The 20,691-nt window shown below is 44.7% G+C and overlaps 2 protein-coding genes across 5 annotated transcripts in view; both read right to left on the bottom strand.

Annotated features, from left to right (window-relative positions):
* The window catches only part of LOC308490604 (uncharacterized protein), a 28,402-nt gene extending 27,329 nt beyond the window's left edge, over positions 1 to 1,073 (bottom strand). For all 4 annotated transcript variants that reach the window (XR_013992241.1, XR_013992242.1, XR_013992243.1 and 1 more), the window contains exons 1-2: positions 842 to 1,073; positions 119 to 219 (exon numbers count right to left, since the gene is read on the bottom strand). Coding sequence is in view for 1 of the 4 variants with exons in the window: in XM_081033100.1 (XP_080889226.1) it covers positions 119 to 127 (9 nt within the window). In the remaining 3 variants the exon portion in view is untranslated. The remainder of the gene's footprint in view (positions 1 to 118; positions 220 to 841) is intronic.
* Positions 1,074 to 2,759: 1,686 nt separating this feature from the next.
* Positions 2,760 to 16,477, bottom strand: LOC308490589 (uncharacterized protein). Its single transcript, XM_081033049.1, has 3 exons — positions 16,221 to 16,477; positions 10,548 to 10,674; positions 2,760 to 8,998 (listed from the first exon to the last, which is right to left on the bottom strand). Exons 1-3 carry the CDS (start codon positions 16,233 to 16,235, stop codon positions 7,605 to 7,607), a joined length of 1,536 nt encoding a protein of 511 aa, XP_080889175.1. The 5' UTR covers positions 16,236 to 16,477; the 3' UTR covers positions 2,760 to 7,604.
* Positions 16,478 to 20,691: the final 4,214 nt, after the last annotated feature.

Genomic DNA, 20,691 nt, shown 5'->3' with positions numbered 1-20,691 from the left:
CCTTATCAACATGATTCCATTCATAGAAAGGTTGAAAACAGGCGAAACTAAACTATGCTCATCTGAGTATTTCCTGAATAGTCAGTAAAACTACCATTAAAAACAAGGAAATGCTTACCTGAAACATCAGAAAAGAGCTTTACTCTGGGGACTGGGGTAATGTTTTGGAAGGACTGCACTGGTGGTTTCTGAGGTCCTATTTATATCCCATTTCTTGACCTGGGCAGTAAACAGATATTAATTTTAGAGCTGGTTATTCAGCTGTACATGTAAGTTTTGTGCAATTTTATTCACTATTTCGAAATTCAGAAAACCCAAATTTGGGGGTGGAGGGGGTTGCGGTAAATAAACATGAGACTTACATTAAGAGAACAGTCATAAGAACAAAACTATGAACTTTTTTATTGGACCATACGCATTGTTATAGCGAAGTTAATTGCCTGTGGCTTTTTTTTTAAGTATCACAGTAACATTGGTTAATAATAGTATATAAATTTAAGGTGTACAAACTTTATAATACGGCATCTGTACACTTCATTGTGTGCTCACCACACAATGTCTTCTCTCACCATGTATTTGATCCACTTTACACTCTTCGTAGAAATGTTTCTTAATGAAATATATTGGGGTAACAATGGTTAATAACATAAATTTCAGGTGCGCTACTTTATAATACATGTGTACTCCCCTTGTACGCTCACCACCCAAAGTCTAGTCTCCTTCCGTCACCCTATATTTGACCCCCTTTACCCTTTTCGTCCTCCCCCCACCCCCTAAATTATGAAATTTTAACACAGAATTGGAAAGAGTTGGATGAGGGCCTGCGGGAGGCAGCATTTACCTGAATCTGACCCTTCAGCGCAGCCACCACACCTGTGGGAGGGACGGGGCGGGGACCGGGTACCTCCGAGCGACAGACTCGCCCCAGAGCAGTGGGCACAGCGTTTTGCTGGTCTGGTTGCCTCAGGCGGGCCCCGCGCTCCGAACGTCCTGATCGCTGGACAGATCCAAGTTGGCAAAAAGACGCCGGAGGAAGACAGCGGAAAACCCGCCCAGACGCCGTCTTCCCGCACGGAAACGCCTCTGCGGAGCCTTCATTGGCCCAGTGCCGCCGACGCAGTACCTTCCGGGTAAGGTCGTTCTCAGCGCCACAGGCCTCAGGGAACTGTCCTCAGCACCCAGGCGGAGGGATGCTGTGAAGGGGGTGTCTGAAGCTCTGAGCAGGGCGCGGGGTTTCACAACTCTTAAAGGGGAAGTACCCAGATTTCTGTGGGACTTAGTCTGTGCTGGCCACAGAAATGTACAGAGACGTATCATTTCTGATGTTCCCCAAAGCTACAAAGCCAAATAGGCACATGAGCTACACTGTCACTCAGACACAAAGTGCATTCACCCATAGCTGGGATCTGATGACTGTCTTATTGTTCTTCGAATCCATGTAGACCAGAGATTTAAAATCAACTGGATGAGTTTCACTGTTAGGTTGAGGTCAAGAGAGCAAAGACTGCAGACAGGGCCATGGCGGGAAAGGCAGGAGACAAGGCCGCTGGATGCAGTACAGAGAAGGGATATGAGACTGCCCGAAGCAGGTGGGCGTAATGCGCCGTCTCAGGTTCCAGTTCCTTCAGAAAAAACATACAGTTTAGGAACCGACCCATGTTTCTTACTTCATATCCTGATATGTACTATTCAATTTATTTTTAGATGCTAGGATCTATCTGTAAAGAACAGTGATTTACCACATGCCATTTCCTGCCAGGACAGGTGACTCTGTGGTCAGTCACAGTATTTGGAAAGGGGATACCTGAACCCTGACATAAAATGGTTGGATGACATGATCTCCTTTTCTTGCTGGGAATGGAGATCCCAGCTGGGAGGAGATTTACCTGCTGGGAGGTAAATATAATTTCACCAGCAATGGCAGTGACTATGCATAGGGAGTTGAGATTATCTCAGAGAAATATTTGTGAAATGTTGAAATTGCTGAAATCAATGATTATTTAGTTATTCAAAGTTGGTGGCCAAAATAGTTCTTGGCCATGTGAACAAAGTATCTCAGTGAAATTTGAAGGGACACTTAAGTCTGAGACGTGAGGTAATGAAGCTGGTTACACAGGAAACTTGGCTAGCCTGAGGTTATGACTTTCTAAATTGTGGTTTATTATTTCAATCATGTTTTAGTACACTGAGCAATACCAGCTTCAAGGGAGACATAAAGAGAGCAGACAGCTTTGCCAGAATGCCAAAAACGAACAGGACATCTGTAGTATCATATTTATTCCCTTCTTAACAAATACTCAGTAAGTGCCTACTGCATTCTGGGCACTATTGTGGATACATGGGATACATCAGGATCCAAAGAGTCAAAGACCCCTGCCTTCATGGGGTTTTCATTCCAGTCAAAGGAGATGGACAGTAAATATTAATGACAACATAGTCAATTATGTAATATTTCTATATAAGTAATTTTCAAAACAAGACAGAAAGTTCGGGGTTCTATTAAATAGGGTTATATATTTGCAAGTTAAAACGTTTTTAATAGATTATTAAGGGAAGATCTCAGTAAGACATTACAGCAAAAAATGAAGGAGGTGAAGGTCTGAGCCTTGTGGATATTTGGGGGATTAGTTCCAGGAAGAGAAAGTCAGAACAAAGACCCTAAATTCAAATGTTTATTCCCTTCCAGTAAAAGCCAAGGAGCCTGGGGCAAGTGCGACCAGGTGAGTGAGCAGAAGTGGAAGGAGATGAGCTGAGGGATGTTCTGGGGCCAGACATGTACAGCAAGGCAGACTGTTTTGAAGAGTTTTCATTTTGCTCTAAATGAATTCAGGAGCCGTGACAAAAAAAACCCTGAATAGAACAGAACCTGTCTATGTTGTTGACGAATTATTGTGACTACTGTGCTGAGGACTGTTAGAAGTTGGGAGACCATTTAGAGACCAGCACTAAAATCCAGGTGGGTGGGATGGTGGCTCCGATTGGGATCAGCAGTGGTGGTGATGAAATGTGGTCAGGTTCTTTTTGTTATGTGTATTTTACCACAATAAAAAATAATTAACGATTTTTTAAAATGCCATAAGAATTTTCATAACACACAGACATACACTAAAGACACTACTAGGAAAGCTATTCAAATAAGAAGAGAATCTAAAAGATGCTTCGCTGGAAGCGTGTGTAGGAGGTAGGTGGTTCATACACTTTTATTGATTACCACTTCATGCGTACCTAAACTTAAATTTAACTTCTTAAGCTTATTGCAGTTTCCTACATTAAATCATTTATTTGCACATGGTAAGTGTCAGAACGTAAAAGCACCTTTTCTGTTTATAGACGATAAAGTTCTAATACATGACACAGCCTTGCTAACTCTTGGAAAACCACATGCTATGCCTTTGATTATGACAGAATAGCCAAAGGGAGAACAATCAAATCCACCCAGTCCTATACGACATAATTTACAGCTTTATGTAATTTTTCAGAGGAACACAAACCCTATCTGATAGGTTCTATTTCGCTTGAAGTTAACCAGTAGAACCCATTAGCAGCCTGTACAGCTATTTGAAGCAAACAGCCCAGGGAGGCTACAGCAATCCAGAAAACCTCTGGATGTGTTGCTCTGGCAGTGACAACGACTATAGGAAATACACAGGTCTGCAGGTTCTGAGGAGTGCTGCACACCCTCCTCCCGTATAGCCACACTTATTGTGAAATTGATGGGTGCTCCTTTAGAAGGGGCTCATCTACTATAGTTTGCTGCTGACTCCTCCACTTCCTACAATCCAATCAGTTTCTGTACAGAATATGGTTCCCACCCCGGGCCTTGTAAGTCTTACATCCATGGACATATAACTACATGATTTTCGACTTCAGGATGCAGACGACCAGGTACAGCAGGGGAGACAGCTATCCCTCGGCAATGCCAGGAATACGGGACATCCTCTGAGTACACACAACCCAACATGAGCTGTTGCCAAATGCACTGAAAACTGTCAAGGCAACTGCCTCATGCTCAAGCTGACGACAGAATCACAGTAACCCAAGGCACAAACTTTGGGGCAGAAGTCCTGTAAACTTTCCCAGGGGACCTCGTGCAGCAACACAAATTGAGCCAAATTTAGACTGAGAGCTATTCTTTATCCTCCTATTTCCTCTGAAACACACAAAGTAGAGGGTCCAACAAAACCCGTTCACCCTTTCATTCTGGCAGAGTCCAATTCTATTCTCAACCACAGCACACAGTGAATAGAAGCCCAAGAAACTAAATGTAGTTTAAGCAATAAGACCTTTATTATTACAAAAGCCAGTGGGGTGAACAGGGAGTTCCCACATGAGAGGACCTGGTGACTGGAAAAATCCATTACAAGTCACATGAGACAATAATGGCCTCAAAGAAGGGAAACCTCTGTAAGCTGCCAGAGGTTTGAGTCCTTTTGTCCAAAACTGGGTGATGTTCACACCCAAACCAGGTGGGGGGAGGAAAGGAGGCCTTGCCAAAAGGGCTCAAATGCCTTGTAAATACTCTAGATAAAGCAAGAGGGCAGAGCAGTCTGCTCCCACTGAGCATTTCAGAGACTAAGGTGACAGATACAGTGGCTCCCTGCCAGCTAACAGATGGAGGATGGCCTCTGTAATAGATACGGGCAGTGACAGAACTCCAGCAAAGGCTGCAGGCAGGTCTGAAAGTACAACACAGTTCACGAAAGCTTCCCACACACCTGGCACTTTAATCAGCTGCTATAGAAGGGGAACTGACAATCTACTTGCCAGGGCTTCAAAACTGGGTCAAACTACTATTTAAAAATATAAAAAAAAGTATATATCAAATGCTGTGGTACTGGCATAAAGACATATAAAAGAATGAAATAAAAGAGCCCGGAAACAAACTCTCACATACATACTCAGATTTTTAACAAGTGTGCAAAGACCATTCAATTGAAAATGAGCCTTTTCTGTAGATGGTGGTAGGAAAACTGGATATCCACATGCAAAAGAATGAACTTACACGCTTGTCTTATGTGATTAAAAAAAATGAACTTAAAATGGATCAAAGGCCTAAAATGTGAAGACCTAAACATACTATAATAATACTCTTAAAATAAATATAGGAAAATAGCTTCACGACATTGGATTTAGCAATAATTTCTTAGACATGATACCAAAGACACAGGCAACAAAAATAAAAATTGGACTATGTTGAAATTTAAAACTTCTGTGCAAAAAAGGACTAAACAGTGAAAAGGCAACCCTCAGAATGGGAGAAAATATTTGCAAATCATGTATCTGATAAAAGATCAACACCCACAATATACAAACTCCTACATCTAAATATTAATAAAGACAACAAAAACTGATTAAAAAATTGGCAAAGGCTTGAAAAAGACATTTTCCCAAAGAACATATACAAATAGCCATCAAGCAATGAAAAAATGCTCAACATCATTAATCCTTAGGGAAACGCAAATCAAAACCATGATGAAATAACACCTCATCTCTCTTAGGATGGTGTTGTTTGTTTTTTTTTAGTTTCATGTGTACAAAACATTATAATAGTTTGACATGTATCATTTATACACCTCACAAAGTGATAACCCGCCTCCCCCAATCTACTACCCTTCTGACATCACATACAGCCATTACATTTCCACTGACGTCGCATACAGCCATTACATTCCTTATGCTGTATTCTACTTCAACTACATAAAATTACAGTTGACATTATTCAGCTTCAGCTTCAGGTGTACAGTGCAGTAATCAGGCATCTACAGCATCCCTGAGGTGGTCTCCCAAATGGGACACATGTCCATCGGATACCCTACAAAATCTTTACAACATTATTGATTATATTCCCAAAATTAACTTTCGTATCCCCATGGCAATCTTGTGGTCACTGGCTGTGCTTTCTAATCCCCCCACCTTCCCCCTTATCCCCATCCCCGCTCCCATCTAGCAACCCTCAGTTTTTTCTCTGTCTCTGAGACCATTTCTGATTAGTTCATTCACTTATTCTTTTCTTTAGATTCCACATGTAAGTGAGATCATATGATATTTGTCTTTCTCTGTCTGACTTATTTCACTTAGCATAATGTTCTCTAGGTCCATCCATATCATTGCAAATGGTAAAATTTCGCTCTTCTTTATGGCTGCATAATACTCCATTGTATAAATGTACCAAGTTTCTTAATCTAGCCCTCTACCGATGGGCATTTCGGTTGTTTCCATGTCCTGGATATTGTGAATAGCACTGCAATAAAAATAGTGGTGCATAGATTTTTTCGAATTAGCATTTTGGAATTCTCTGGATAGATACCCAAAAGTGGAATTGCTGGCTCATAAGGTAGTTCCATTTTCAATTTTTTGAGATACCTCCATACTGTTTTCCATAGTGGCTATACCAACCTGCAATCCCACCAACAGTTCACAAGGGTTCCCTTTTCTCCACATTCTCACCAGCACTTGTTTGTTGATTTACTGATGATAGGCGTTCTGACCGGAGTGAGGCTGTATCTCATTGTGGTTTTTATTTGCATTTCTCTAATGATTAGTGAGGTTGAGCATTTTTTCATATGTCTGTTTGCTATCTGTATGTCCTCTTTAGAAAAATGTCTCTTCATGTCCTCTGCCCATTTTTCAATTGGATTGTTTGGTTTTTTTGGTGTTAAGTTGACTGAGTTTTTTTTTAATAAATTTTGGATATTAACCCCTTATCAGATATATCATCAACAAATATCTTCTCCCATTCAGTAGGCTCCCTTTTTGTTTTATTGATGGTTTCCTTAGCTGTGAAAAAACTTTTTGGTTTGACATAAAGCCATGTTTATTTTTTTCTCTTACTTCCCTTGCCCAAGGGGATGTAGGATAGTGTCATAAAAAATAAAACAACAAGAAAATAAAAAGTGCTGGGGAGGGCGTAGAGAAATTGGAACCCTTAAGGACTGTTGGTAAGAATGTAAAATGGTACAGCTACTATGGAAGACAGCCCCTCAGTTCCTCAAAAAAATTAAAAATTGAATTACCATATGATCCAACAATTCCACTTCTGGAGGCACTCCTAAAAAAAATTCAAAGGAGGGCCTCGAAGAAATATTTGTGCAATCATGATTATAACATTATTCACAGCAGCCATAAGGTGGAAGCCACCTAATGTTTACTGATGGATGAATGGATAAAGAAAACGTGACACACATATAAAATGCCATATTATTTACCTGGTTAGAGGAAGGAGATTCTGACACAGGCTACAACATGGGATGAACCTTGAGGAAACTATGCTAAGTGAAATAAGCCAGTCACAAAAAGAGAAAAACTATGATTTTTCTCATATATACCCAGAGTGGACAAATTCATAGACAGAAAGCACAATGATGGTTGTCAGGGGATAAGGGAAGGGGCAATGAGGAGCTGCTGTTTAATGGGTGTAGTTTCGATTTTATAAGATAAAAAAGATTTCTGGATATTTGTTGCACAAAAATGTCAGTGTATTATTACTACTGAACCTTACCCTTATAGTTAAGATTGTAAATTTTATGTTACACATATTTTAAGATACAATAAAAAAAAAAAAGAAAGAAAAACCCAAACTACATAGCAGTAGTTCTCGTGCTAAATCAGAGCAGACTTTTCTTTGAAGACTTTTCCAGTTTGCAGTACTCTTTAGTGTGAACTTCTTGGTGTCGAACAAGGTGGGAGTTCTGCCTAAAGCCTCTCCCACAGTTGATGCACTCATAAGGCCTTTCCCCAGTATGAATTCTCCGATGTTTAATGAGGCTGGAGTTGTATCTAAAGGGCTTCCCACATTCACTGCACTCATAAGGCTTTTCTCCAGTGTGAACTCTCTGATGAATAATGAGTGTGGAACCATCCATAAAGAATTTCCCACATTGACTACATTCATACGTTTTTTCTCTGGTGTGAATATTTTGGTGCCGAATGAGGTGGGAGTTTTGGCTAAAGAGTCTACCACATACGCTGCACTCATAAGGCCTCTCCCCAGTGTGGTTTCTCCGATGTCTAATGTGATTTGAGTTGTGCCTAAAGAGTTTCCCACACTCACTACACTCGTAAGGCCTCTCTCCAGTGTGAGCTTTCTGATGTCTCTCCAGCGTGAAGTGGTACCTAAAGAATTTTCCACATTTGCTGCACTCAAAACGCCTTCCCCTGGTGTGAACTCTCTGGTGAATAATAAGTGTAGAGATGTCCACAAGAAATTTCCCACACACGTTGCACTCATATGGCCTTTCTCCAGTGTGAACTCTTTGATGTCTTTTGAGTGTGAAGCTATACCTAAACAACTTCCCACATTCGCTGCATTTATATGGCTTTTCTCCAGTGTGAACTCTCTGATGAATAATGAGCGTGGAGCTGTCTTTAATACATTTCCCACACTGGCTGCACTCATAACGCATTGGCCTAGAGTGAACTGTCTGGTGGTCAATGAGGCCAGACCACTGAGTAAAGAACTGCCTACATGCAAGATGATCACAGAGGCTTGTTCTACTGTGGATTTTCTGGTGCTCAACAAGCATGTGTTTGTGGCTAAAGGCTTTCCCACATTCATCACACTTGTAGTCATTTTCATTTTGCCCACTTTCAAGGGTCTCTCTGCCCTCAGTGTTGTGTGGCTTCCCTCCGTTGTGAGGGGCCTGGTGCTGGGGGAGGTCTGTGCTAGACGGCAAGTCCGTCCCACCCTCCATGCATGGGAGGGTTCCTGCTGCAGTATGAATGCTGCAGGTCCTCCCCTCATCCCATCCAGACAGTTTCTTTCTATTCTGCTCCTTATGGTACTGGGAGAGATATACTACACATATGTCCACCTCTTGCTGAGGGTGTGTTCCTCTGGGTTCAGCCAGGCGCAAAACATCTTGTAAGAGTGGGCCACATATCTCACAAGGCTGGGCCCTGTGGGTGGACAGATCTGACTTTGGAGTCCTGACCTGTGACTCTCCCACAGAATCACCTTGCTCAGAAGGGGTCTTCTCATCCTGGGCTCCATGACACCAGCCTGTAAGCAGAGAAATGCGGTGAAGTGCACATCGTCTGTGGTGGGAGGGGGCAGCCCCATCACAAATAAGTGTCAGACACACCACGAGTAAGCCCATGGAACTGCTGACAGGAAAGGTGGCAAGAGCCAGTGGGAGGAAGGCCTGCTATGCAGAGCTGGGTGGGAGACCCCTGACAATGAGGAAGGACCCGAGGCAGGGGTACAGTGCAGGGAGCAGAGGCAGGATCTCCAAATCACTCCTCTGCAAATGGCTTTCAACAAGGCCTGGCTGCTGGTGACTGGTGAGCACTGTGTAGCACGTTGTGTCCAGACCCAGAAATGTCTGATTGCAACACAATTGCTGGTGTTCAAGGGCTATTTAAGGATACGTGCAGACGTCACTACACCTTAAGTGAAGGTCAAATGTTGAGAGCACTGCAAAGGGAGCAGTAAAGGGTGAGAGCCGGGACCCGAAGTTAGTCAAAATAACAACGGGCAAGAAAAGGCAGAAATGAGTTGTGGCCTCTGTCCCTGGCGTCGTACAAGGGTGGACACAGGACCAATGTCCAGAGTGACTGGAAATCATCTCTGACAGCTCTCCATTTCCCAGCTCCCCCATACCAGGACCACATTCCTCTGAGCCTCTCCTGACGTTGCAAAAGTAATATCCACCTGTCAGGCACCCAGCACCCTCCCCATTGCTCAAAGTGAGTAACTACTTGGACCTTGAAGAGGGCAGACCACAGGGGAAGACAGAAAAAGGAAGTGGACAAAACACACCCCAACTGACCCACCCCATAACAGCCAACATTCTACAATTACAGGAAGTTCAGAGGCGGGCCTTTAAAAACACAACCCAGTGGTCCCCACTGATGAAACAAGTAAAGAGTTAACAGGAATGAGCTTGTGAATTAACAGGAACAAGCTTCAAAATTAAGCGCTGAGCTCTGAATCCCCTGGCTGGTTATAGGAACAGAACGGTTCCCAAGGGAAGCCAACTGTAATGGCAATGCCCTGCAAACTGACAAGCACCCTACATCCTGCATAGAAAAATATAATGCCCCAGCTAAACAGAAACCCACAGCAGCTCTAGACTATGCCCCCGGCAACTCTTCTACTGGTGCTTCTCTTCTTAAATAAATTTTCTAATTTCTATTCTGTTGTGCCTTGTAAATTGTTTCTCAACCTGCCAGTCACCACAACACCCACAAGTAGTGATGACAGTAGTGGCTGCATTTCTGGCACAGACAGACCTCAAAGCATGTCAGCAAGTGCCAGCATGTAGGTTGAGTGACCCAAGCAGGGACAGGCAGGTATGAGGGCAGGTCTCACACAAGCTTCAAGATTTCTGACTCCTGAGCCCTGTCTTACAAGTACTCAGAGCAGCAGGGACGGGCTGCTTGGGGACAGCGAGTACAGCACACACGGCCCGGCCCTGGCAGCAACAACACATATGCCAGGAAAGGAAGTAGTGCCCACCAGAGTCTCATTGTGGGAAGGACAGAACTGCCCCTGGAAAGGAGGAAACAGTGACCTGCCCAGGACCCTGGGGTAGGTGTGAGGGACTTACCTATGGCAGATAGAAGTGCCACGTTCTCCGTCATCACATGGTGGTACAGGCGTCTCTGAGCTTCATCAAGGAGTTCCCACTCCTCCTGGGAGAAATGTATGGCCACGTCCTCAAAGACCACACGGCCCTGCCAAAGTGGGGACAGTTTAGTCCATGAGCAGCTTCTTGTTCTGTGTTTCCTTTAATTCTGCATTTGTCTCCTTGCCACCCATTAATTACAGAACCAAACTAACGGCCAAATCTGTTTATATCTCCCCTGTGATCCAGAGCCTTGTCACCTCAACGAACTCTCACACATCAAGTGGATATTTCCCCTGCCCCAAATCAGCCCAGGATGAGAGATCAGACAACTAGGGACAGCCCCTGCCCCCCAGGTACACTACAATTATACAAACTAGCCATCCCTCGGCTTTTCATCCCACCCTCCCTGCATTGCCCTTGGAGAGTCCAATAAAGGCTCCGACCTCCGGTTTCCCTCTACTCGTGCTTCCCCATGTGGCCCTGTATTATATGGTGTGCCCCTCCTCTCAGGAAATGTAAGTAGGGCTGGCCCAGTGGCTCAGGTGGTTGGAGCGCTGTGCTCCTAACTCAGAGGTCGCTGGTTGTTTTCCCACATGGGCCAGTGAGCTGCACCCTCTACAGCTAAGATTGTGAATAACAGCTCTCCCTGGAGCTGGGCTGCAGTGAACAGCCAGGGGGTGGTGTGAGCTGCTGGGGCAGCTGAGTGCTGCCATGGGCTGCTGTGTGCTGCCGTGGGCTACCGTGTGCTGCCATGAGCATGACTGGCCGCAGTCATCGTGAGCGGTCAGCAGCCATCAGCAGCCAACCTACGACTGGTGACCGACTGCCTCAGCCGGGGGGAGCACAAGGCTCATAACACCAGCGTGGGCCAGGGAGCTGTGTCCTACACAACCAGACTGAGAAACAATGGCTTGAACCGGAGTGGTGGGGGGGAGGAGGAAGAAAATGGGGAGGGGGAAACGTAAGTAATAAAAACTTTCTTTCACTGTCACTGGCCTCTCTGTGTCCTCACTTACTCATTGATGTGCATAAATTAAAACCCCATAGGTACAGTCACTCAGACACGTCTCTCCAGCACCTTCAGCCCTTCCCCCCACATCCCTCCTGAGGATCCTCTTCCCGACTTTCTGATGTGGAACACTTACCAGGTGCTGGGGGCACCTGTGTCTCCTCTCTCAATACCACTGAGTCCAGCACACAGCATGCAACAGGTGGGGGAGGGGGCAGAAAAGTGCCATCTAGGCTCTGGACTGGGATATGGGATCCCACCCCTCTTCTGTCAGCCAGTTTCCGTAGGGTCTCCCAGATCTGGCCTCTCAGACAACCAAACTCAGGCTCATCATTCCACACTCAGGGCCAGTGCCAGGGCCCGGGGCCAACCACTCACGCTTCTCACCTGCACATCACTGCTTGGACTGCCCTCCCTCACGACTCTGAACCCTGCACAGTGACAACTCCACAGACACGCCAGCCCATGCCACTGGCATTTCCTTCACCTCCTAACAGGCCACTCTGTACGTGGAAACCAGTTGTGCACGGCCAGTGCATGCAGTGCCTTAATCCACCCTCATTTGGCCCCGGGACGGCATTCCCCCAGGACCAGAGAGCATGGCCCTCTCATTTGCACATCTCCCCACCTAACCCCGTTTCCTGCTTTAACCCAGCCACAGAAACCTACATGAGGATGCCAAGGTTCCCGGCCCTCTCCCACTTCTGAGGCCGTCCCTGACTCTCCACTTCCATCTCAATCTCCATACAAGAAAATGTGGGCAGCTCTGTGTAAAACACATCCAGAAGCCACCACTCTACTCTATGTCCACAGCCACCACTCATGTCAACAGCAGCATGCACCTGCACTGGGGCAGCGACCCCCTTCATCCCCACCATCTGTCTTCTACTCTGTAGCCAGAGGAGTCTGTTAAAACCTGGATCAGATGACCTCCCTCCTCTGCTCCAAACCTTCCCTAGTTTCCACTGTCCTCATATTAGAGGCCGGGAACCAAAGGCTGTCACTCTGGGCCTAGTCCCTGCATGCTCCCACCTCCCGTCACCCCACTCCCTAGCCCATCCAATGTAACAGGAATTTGCAATTTCCTAAACACCCCAGATAGTTCTCACCTGCTAGTATTTGAACATTCTGGATCCTGCACCCAGCATGCACGTCACATCTTACCCATCAGCTGTCCAAAATGGAACTGATCCATATAACCCAGGACTGAACTCAGGACCCTGGGTTTTGTGAAACCACAGGGTTTTCATACACAAGAGAAGGAGAAGGATAGGTGCAGAGTCTCATAACACCACCATTCCATTTCATACATTGGGGAACCCAAGCCATTGGGGTGATAACTAGGGTGGGTGGGAACCTGGGAACTCTCTACTCATCCCTGCAGGGTCCATAAGCATTTCTGTCACTGCCATGGGACCCTGTGGGAAGAGGGAGGCCATGAGAAATGGGCAGCCACGTTAGGATCCGATAAGCTGCCTGGACCATTACCCCTGCCCTGCCCTAGAGCAAAGCAACCTCAGCCTGATGGTCTAAGCTCAGCTCCTCAGACCTCAGTGCTGCCTCTTACCAGCTGGGTGACACTGGAGAAGGATCGAATCTCCCTGAGCCTCAATGCTCTCATCTGTAAAATGGGCATTAGAATGTTTTCAACTCATAGGGCAGATAGTGATATCAAACATAAAGAGTAAACACGATGTATCAGCTGTACTGTCCACATGACCAATGGTTCTGTATATGTGTTGAGTGCAAATGAAGTAGAATTTTGAAAATTTGGGCATGTATTTTTTCCACCTTTTAAGGTTTTCAGAGGATGTGTGATATATAAAACTTTACGTCATAAGCAAATACTTAAAGGTAAATTAACATTCAGGCAAATTATTAAGTATTTGGATAAATGCAACTAATTCAATAGGTTTATTTCTAATTGTCTACCTATGTGTACATATGAGGTTTGATAATTAAGTTCACGAACTCATCCTAGAAAAAGTTCCACATACCATTGCTGAGTATCACTACAGTCATCTTTGAAGTCCTCCCCTTGGGAAGCTATGCACCGACACTAGCGTCTAGTCCACCCTTCAAAGCAATTCTAGAACTTTTTTTCTGGAATGGCCACCAGAGCTGTCGTCTTACTACCCTTGATGTCCTGAATGACATCAAAATGTCTTGTTTTCAATATTTCCTTTATCTTCAGAAGTCATGGGGGCCAGACCAGGTGAGTAGGGAGGGTGTTCCAATAGTTATCTGTTTACTGGCTAAAAACTCCCTCACAGACAGTGCCGTGTGAGCTGGTGCATTGTGGTGATGCAAGAGTCATGAATTCTTAGTGAAAAGTTCAGGTTGTCTAACTTTTTCACACAGCTTTTTCAGTACTTCCAAATTGTAAACTTGGTTAACTGTTTTTCCAATTGGTACAAATTCACAATGAATAATTCCTCTGCTAGCAAAAAAAGGTTAGCAACATCATTGCAACAAGTTTGTGAACTTAATTGTCACGCCTCCTATTTAGAGGGATGCTGGTTCATTAGTGTTTAAATCAATAACTGTTTTATATGATCTTAAGTTAATAAGTTGCAGGGAGGGACTGAGCAGGCAGGTCAGCTACCAGTCCTTTCAGCAACCAGGCCTGCCTGCAACATAATCCTCCGCGGGGAGCGTGCAGGGAGCCAATGACTGGACAGTGGATCACCCCTCTGGCCCTGAGGGCTGGAGGAGGTGAGGCAGCAGTGCCCTGGTCTGGGACCCAACAGCTCCACTATCCCAGGTGACTTCTGTCTTGTTTCACAGGGAGTGGTCTTGCGGGTCTGCTTAGCTTAAACTGGGGAGAATCTATACCAACTCACACCTCAGCCTCCACCCAGGTCAGCTCCTTCCTCCGTCTAGACCTCTTTCTACAAACACAGGCCAGAAGTCATTCCACCCCAGGACTGCCCCTCTCTGAAAAGGCATCAGGGAGGCACACCCACCTGCGCCCTGCCCTCTCGTGAGGCATCCCCTACCTCAGCACAGAGCCCATCTGAAAATAACAACCTTAAGATGCTCCTTCTTCAATCTGATCCCCAGACTACGTCCTGGTCCAGTCCAGCACCCCTTACCCTTTTGAAAGGAGCTACCTTCCCAGGCCTCCAGATCTTTATGTCCATCTCCCTATGTGAGGTCTCGATCTCTGACATCTCCATCTGGAGACATCTCAGAATCACCATGTCCAAATACAGCTCATGATGCTCTCCCTGAATCCTGTTCACTGCACTCACTTCCTCGTCTGCATTCCTTAAATGTTTAGGTAAAAAATTTAGCATGAGCTTTCACTCACTACTTTTGCTCACAACCACGTGTTGCAGCAGGAAATCCTGGTGACTCTATGATCTATAGAAACTCTTGTCACATCTCTCCTCCACTGTCATTCCTCCTGTCCCGCCCCTCCCATAATTCTCTTGGAGTCCATTGCCCTGTCACCCTTAGCATCTCCCTGCCTCCATTTCCCATCCCCTTTTTAACAACTTTAAATTTCAAATAACGATATGCACCTAAATTAGGTTCATGACCCAATACCAACATATGTGTGTGTGGGGGCGGGGGAGGAGTGACTTCCCAAACAACACCAAACAATTCTCGGACACCAGCAGGGTTGTCAAAGGATTCAACTCAGTTCTAACAGTGTGTACCCAGAGATGGCATCAGATTCACAGATTAAGTCCTACAACACTTCAGTCCTACAACACTACCCCTTCAGATGCCAGTCACAAGTCCAGGTTGATACCTGTATTTCTGACCCATCAGCTATAAATCAGAGGTTCCCAAGACCGTCTCCTTGAATTCAATTAATTTACTAGAACCATTCACAGAACTCAGAGAAACATTTTACTTACTAACTTACCAGTTTATTATAAAAAACTATGTAACCCAGGATCATCCAAATGGAAGAAATGCACAAGGCAAAGTATGGGGAAGAAACTCAGAGCTGCCCCAGCCACTCCAGGTTCACCACTCTCCCCAAATCTCCACCTCTTCACCAACTCAGAAGCTGTCCTTTTGGGTTTCCATGGAGACTTCACAACATGGGCATGGTTGTTTAAATCATCGCCGCTGGGAACTGATTTAACCCTCATCCCCTCTCCACTCTAGGGAGGTGGGGGGAGTGGGAATTAAAGTTCCAATCTTCTAATCATATGGTCGATCCCCCCCATCCTCAGGTGCTTCAGGAAAAAAAAATCACCTCATTCACAGTACAAAAACACCTTTATTACTCTCAACACCTATGAAATTCCAAGGATTTTGGAAGCCGTGAGCCAGACCTCACGGTCATCTAAACGACCAAATACATTTCTTATAAATCACAATATCGCAGCCACTCTCTTCCTCTACAACATTCCATGGCTTCCAGAAGCTCAGGTCGCCACCCCAGGCGACACGCCTGGCCCTGTGTCCCCTGGAGACACAGACCCGAGGTCTCCCCAGTGCTGCCGACTCAGCAGCACGTGCAGCCTGCGCACAGGCCGGCCCTGAGGGAACCCTCCCACCTCGTCACTCGGCGGACACGGGGGCCTGACTGCAGGAAACTGAGCGGTTCCCCTCCACTCGGGCTCCGCTCTCGAAGGTGGGAGCCGGGCGGGGTGAGTGAGGCCGGGGGATGCAGCACCCACCTGGGTCGGGCTCATCGGCACGGGCCCCGCCACCGACCCGTGGGAAGAGCGGGACCGGAGCTGGCGACCGGGGGGAACAGGGCGCCGCCGTCACCGACGGGCTCAGTCGGGCCTCACAACCGCCTCAGGGCAGCGGGGACACACCTCTCCTCGCTCTTTGTCTCATCGGTCCCGCCCCAGAGCTCCGCCGCCCTAGGAAACAGAGAAGAACCCTAAGAACAGCCCAAACGCCCTACAGGGAGAAAGCCGCAGGAAGCACCGCCCCCATGTGCGTGTAGGCACGTAAACGTCTCTATGCTAAACCCTCATTGGCTCATCCCGCGCCCATCCCTTGCCGCAGAGCCTTCTGGGTAACGTAGTTTTCCCGCTAATACCCACTCTGTTTGGCCTCAACTGTTGTTCCAGACTTTCGGGATAAAGACCAAAGCACAACTTGAGGAGCTCTGGGAAGTGGAGTTCCCGAACTCCAAGGACGCAACGCAGCTTTGTGACTCTTACAGGGAACGTGTCAGAAATAGAGATCTGTTATTACAGACTATGACACACAACAAATTCCCAAAGGCTGCACGACCGAAGAGACACGTCACACCATAATGACACTCAACGTTCACTCATAGCTGTCGGCTGTCTTGTTACTCATCAAATACCAACAGACTGAAGTTTTGGAGACTGTTTTATGACCTTCGATAAGCTCCGTCAGTGACAAGAAAGACCACAGACGGCATGACAGGGACTTGGAGGAGGGATATTTTTCCTGCCTGGATAATCAGTGATTGTGTTCCAACGTACAAAGCAACACTTCTATTGAGATAACATTTTTCCCTCATTGAGATAATATTATTACTCCATATCCGAGATAGTTTCCATTTCTTTTGAAAATCTGAAAAGGAGAGGGATTTATCACAGATCCTTTCCTGCCAAGATAGTGTGTGCCCTCGTAACCATGAAGCCCGTGTGCAAAGGGGGCCTCTTGTCCCTGAGATAAAGGTGTGGGATTCCATGAGCTATACAAAGAGTTTACAAAGCTGTTTTTCTCCCACTGTACTTGATGATTAAACCACTAAATGGTTACCCTAGGTGAAAACCATACACCGACAAATAAAGATCTAAGTAATGCCTTATGGTATCTCCTGCCCGAAGATTTGCCTGAAGGAAGACCAAAAAGGAGGATTAAGAATTGAAGTGCTTATTTTTCATTTTCAGAAGAGGAAAAGACTGTCATTTACCAAAGTCTAACGTCGTGAACAAGAAATCACCACAAGAAATCACCAGAGATAACTTTGGATGAATATATATGCTCTGAAAAGTCAGCCTGTCAACAATAGAATTACCCCAGTAACTAACCTTATAAAAGTTAGGAAATCATTGCTAGTACCAAGCTGCTAAGATTCAGCCAATCAGTGATTAGACCCATGAGGTGTGACCACACTAGTAGTAGTGACCACATCAGTATACCAAAGAGTTTATCAAACCTTAAACACTTGCCCCTTCTGAAAGTCCACTAAGTCTGAATGCCAGACTTCCCAAACACTTATGTTACAGCAGCTTGGACTTGGTTTAAAGAAACAGCCTTACAACTAGAGCTCTCTCGTGCAGGAAAACAGGAAGGTCACTTCATTTTGCCTTAGATACCAAATTCAAATTACTGTTACTTCATAAGTTTGCAACCCTTTCAATGGTTCAACTTGTGGGTACAGTTATTTATGAGTTGATACAACCATAAGACTGTAAAATAAAATGTTTTCAATTCTTGTGAAGTTTTATATTACCTATTATTTGTGTATATTGAATAGAAAATGCCAAAATGCAAGAGTACATTTTGTGATAAATTTTCTGAAGAATGGGCATTTATTAAATGAGAAAAAATTCCTTTTGAAGATCTTTGTATGGAATGCAATTGTTCATTCATTCTTGGATATTATGCATGGTTAGATATAAACCAGCATGTGATAACACTTAAACATGTGAGATGTAAGATTTCACCTAGCAGCAAACAAAATGATAAAATAAGATTTTTATTCAGAGGGATTCAGATGAAATTATTTTTTAAATCAAAGGAGAGGTTGTAATGGTCTTCCACACTGTATATCATCATTAGATCATCACTCGCAATACTACTTTTGAACCTGTCTCAATAAGGAATGTGCAATGGACAAAGGAATAAAAAAGTTGGATGAGACTATCCTGGAAGCTATGAAACAAAGTAAATGGAATATGAGCAGTAACTACAATGAATTTTATAAACAAACACTGCAAAACAAGGAACTGGTAAGGAGAGGCAAACTACCAGAGAAGTGTAATTAAAGAAAGGTATGACTTAGTTATACTTTCTTTCAGATGCACAAACAAATAATTGTTTACAACACATAATTTTTATAATAAGTATGTCCCATGCAATATTTTTCTTTTTCTCTGCATAGGGAATTAGAAATCAAATTTTACTGGGTCCGACACAAGACATCCAGGACTTGATTAATAACCTTCAGCTTCTCTAATTTTGCCCATACTTCCAACTTAGGACCAAGTGGAGAAAGGTAAGGATGCACAACTAACCAATCCCATTCGATCCACTTTCATCTAGACCCCCCTCTACAGCTGCCCCATGATGACAGCCTTCCACCAGGGTACACTGGGTACCGTGTCTTTTATCCACCACAAAATTTTTCCACTTTTCTGCTCACGTTTCAGTCTCTCCCAAATACGAGTAATGGTGTCTGACTCTCTCTGAAGAAATGGGCTCTGCTCGTTCTCATTTGAGTACTCACTATTTCCATTGTTATCTATATTTGAAATTCAATAATGGTACTATTGATCATGTTTCTCATTATAAACATTCGATGGAGAAAAGAATGATATAAGTAGGATGTGACTGCTATGGAAGCTTGTCGTGTCCAGCACAACACAGGCAGTGAGAGAACAAGAATGGGCGGCGAAAGGTTCAGAAAGAAACAGAAATCAGGAAAGTTTTGAAACGGGCCAAGGGTATCACAGCCTCAAAGGACCGAGAGCCCCAAATCGGGCCACCTTGAGGCTTTTATTGTGCACACACAAGGAAGTAGCATTGTTTTTCCTAGGGTCTGTGAGTCTCTTACACCGTACCAGAAAACTGGTTCAAACCAATCACCCTTGCCTGCCAAAAGTCCCGTGATGTATAAATAATTATTGTTTGTACCTCCTCAGGGGACAAACCTTTATGCTGAAACTTGCTGAGATGGAGAACGGATGTTATCACATCTAGAATCATTTCTGAAGCAGGTTGTGGGAAGGAATACAGCCACACAGGCAGACGCTATCCTTAGACGGGTGAAGGTGGGGGGCTGTGCCCACCTCTATCGACCCCGTGAGTTCTTCTGGTGGTCTCCACGCAACTGTGCCTGTGTTAGGTCGTTCCTCTCTTGAGGAATCTTACCCGTCATTGGCCAGCCAGCCATCTTTTCGAGGCCAAACAGAGAGACATGAGGTGAAGCAAAGGTGAAGCAAAGTCCCTGAAAGGACAGTCTCACAGACTCTTCTTTCTTTTTAGGGGTAGGCATGAGGGGACAGACAGGCAGGCAGCTGTGTGACAACAGAAGCTAAGCTACAATGTATCATAATTACGAGAGAGGTCCCACTGAGACATGATCTCTACTGTTCCTCAGTTGCAGACTCCAGATTTCCTCCGGGTACATTACCGTAGATGGTCCCCTGTACCTTTCTGCTCATGGCCTGTCAAGCCTTAACAAAAAAGAAAGGAAAATTCTTACATATGCTACAATGACATTATTGTAGATGAAGTAAGCTTGTCTTGTCCCAAAAGACAACATTTGTATGATTCCACTTAGATGAAGTCCCTAGAATAGTCAAATCCATAGAGACAAAAAGTAGAATAGTGGTTTCCAGGGACCAGGGATAGCGAGTAATTGTTGAATAGATATAGAGTTTCAGTTTTGCAAGATGAAAACAGTTCAGGCAACAGGCTGCACAACAGATCATTAAACCACAATCGCTCAACATCTTCTTCAGAGCAAACATACCAAATAGGTGGCAGGTGTTTCCAGTAACCCATAGATTTTCCCCATCTCCCAGCCCTCAACTGAAATACTAGGGCTTTTGACTGAAAACATTCCTCCCTGATCTGTGATGCCAGCTTTGCAAATACAATAGGAAGAGACTTATTAATCGATAAGCTGCCAAAAAAAAAAAATCTACAAGTAAAACAAAAAAATTACAAGGAAAAAGTTTAAAACATAAAAATTTTGAACTGGATGAAAATTAAAATGCAATATACACCAAAAGCAATGAGACCCAGGAAGACCAAGCACTTAGAAGGGGAAATGTGCAGCTCTAAAACAGCTGTATTACAAAAGGAAGATGTCAGTAACTTAGACTTCCAGGTTAAGAAACCAGAAAAATGAAACCAAACAGCCACAAAGCAAGGAGAAGACAAGAAACAAGATTAGAATAAAACCAATGCAATAGAAAACAAAACAAC

Source organism: Rhinolophus hipposideros, assembly GCF_964194185.1.
Source record: "Rhinolophus hipposideros genome assembly, chromosome: 21".
NCBI classification, from domain to species: domain Eukaryota; kingdom Metazoa; phylum Chordata; class Mammalia; order Chiroptera; family Rhinolophidae; genus Rhinolophus; species Rhinolophus hipposideros.
This window is presented reverse-complemented; position numbering and strand designations above follow the sequence as displayed.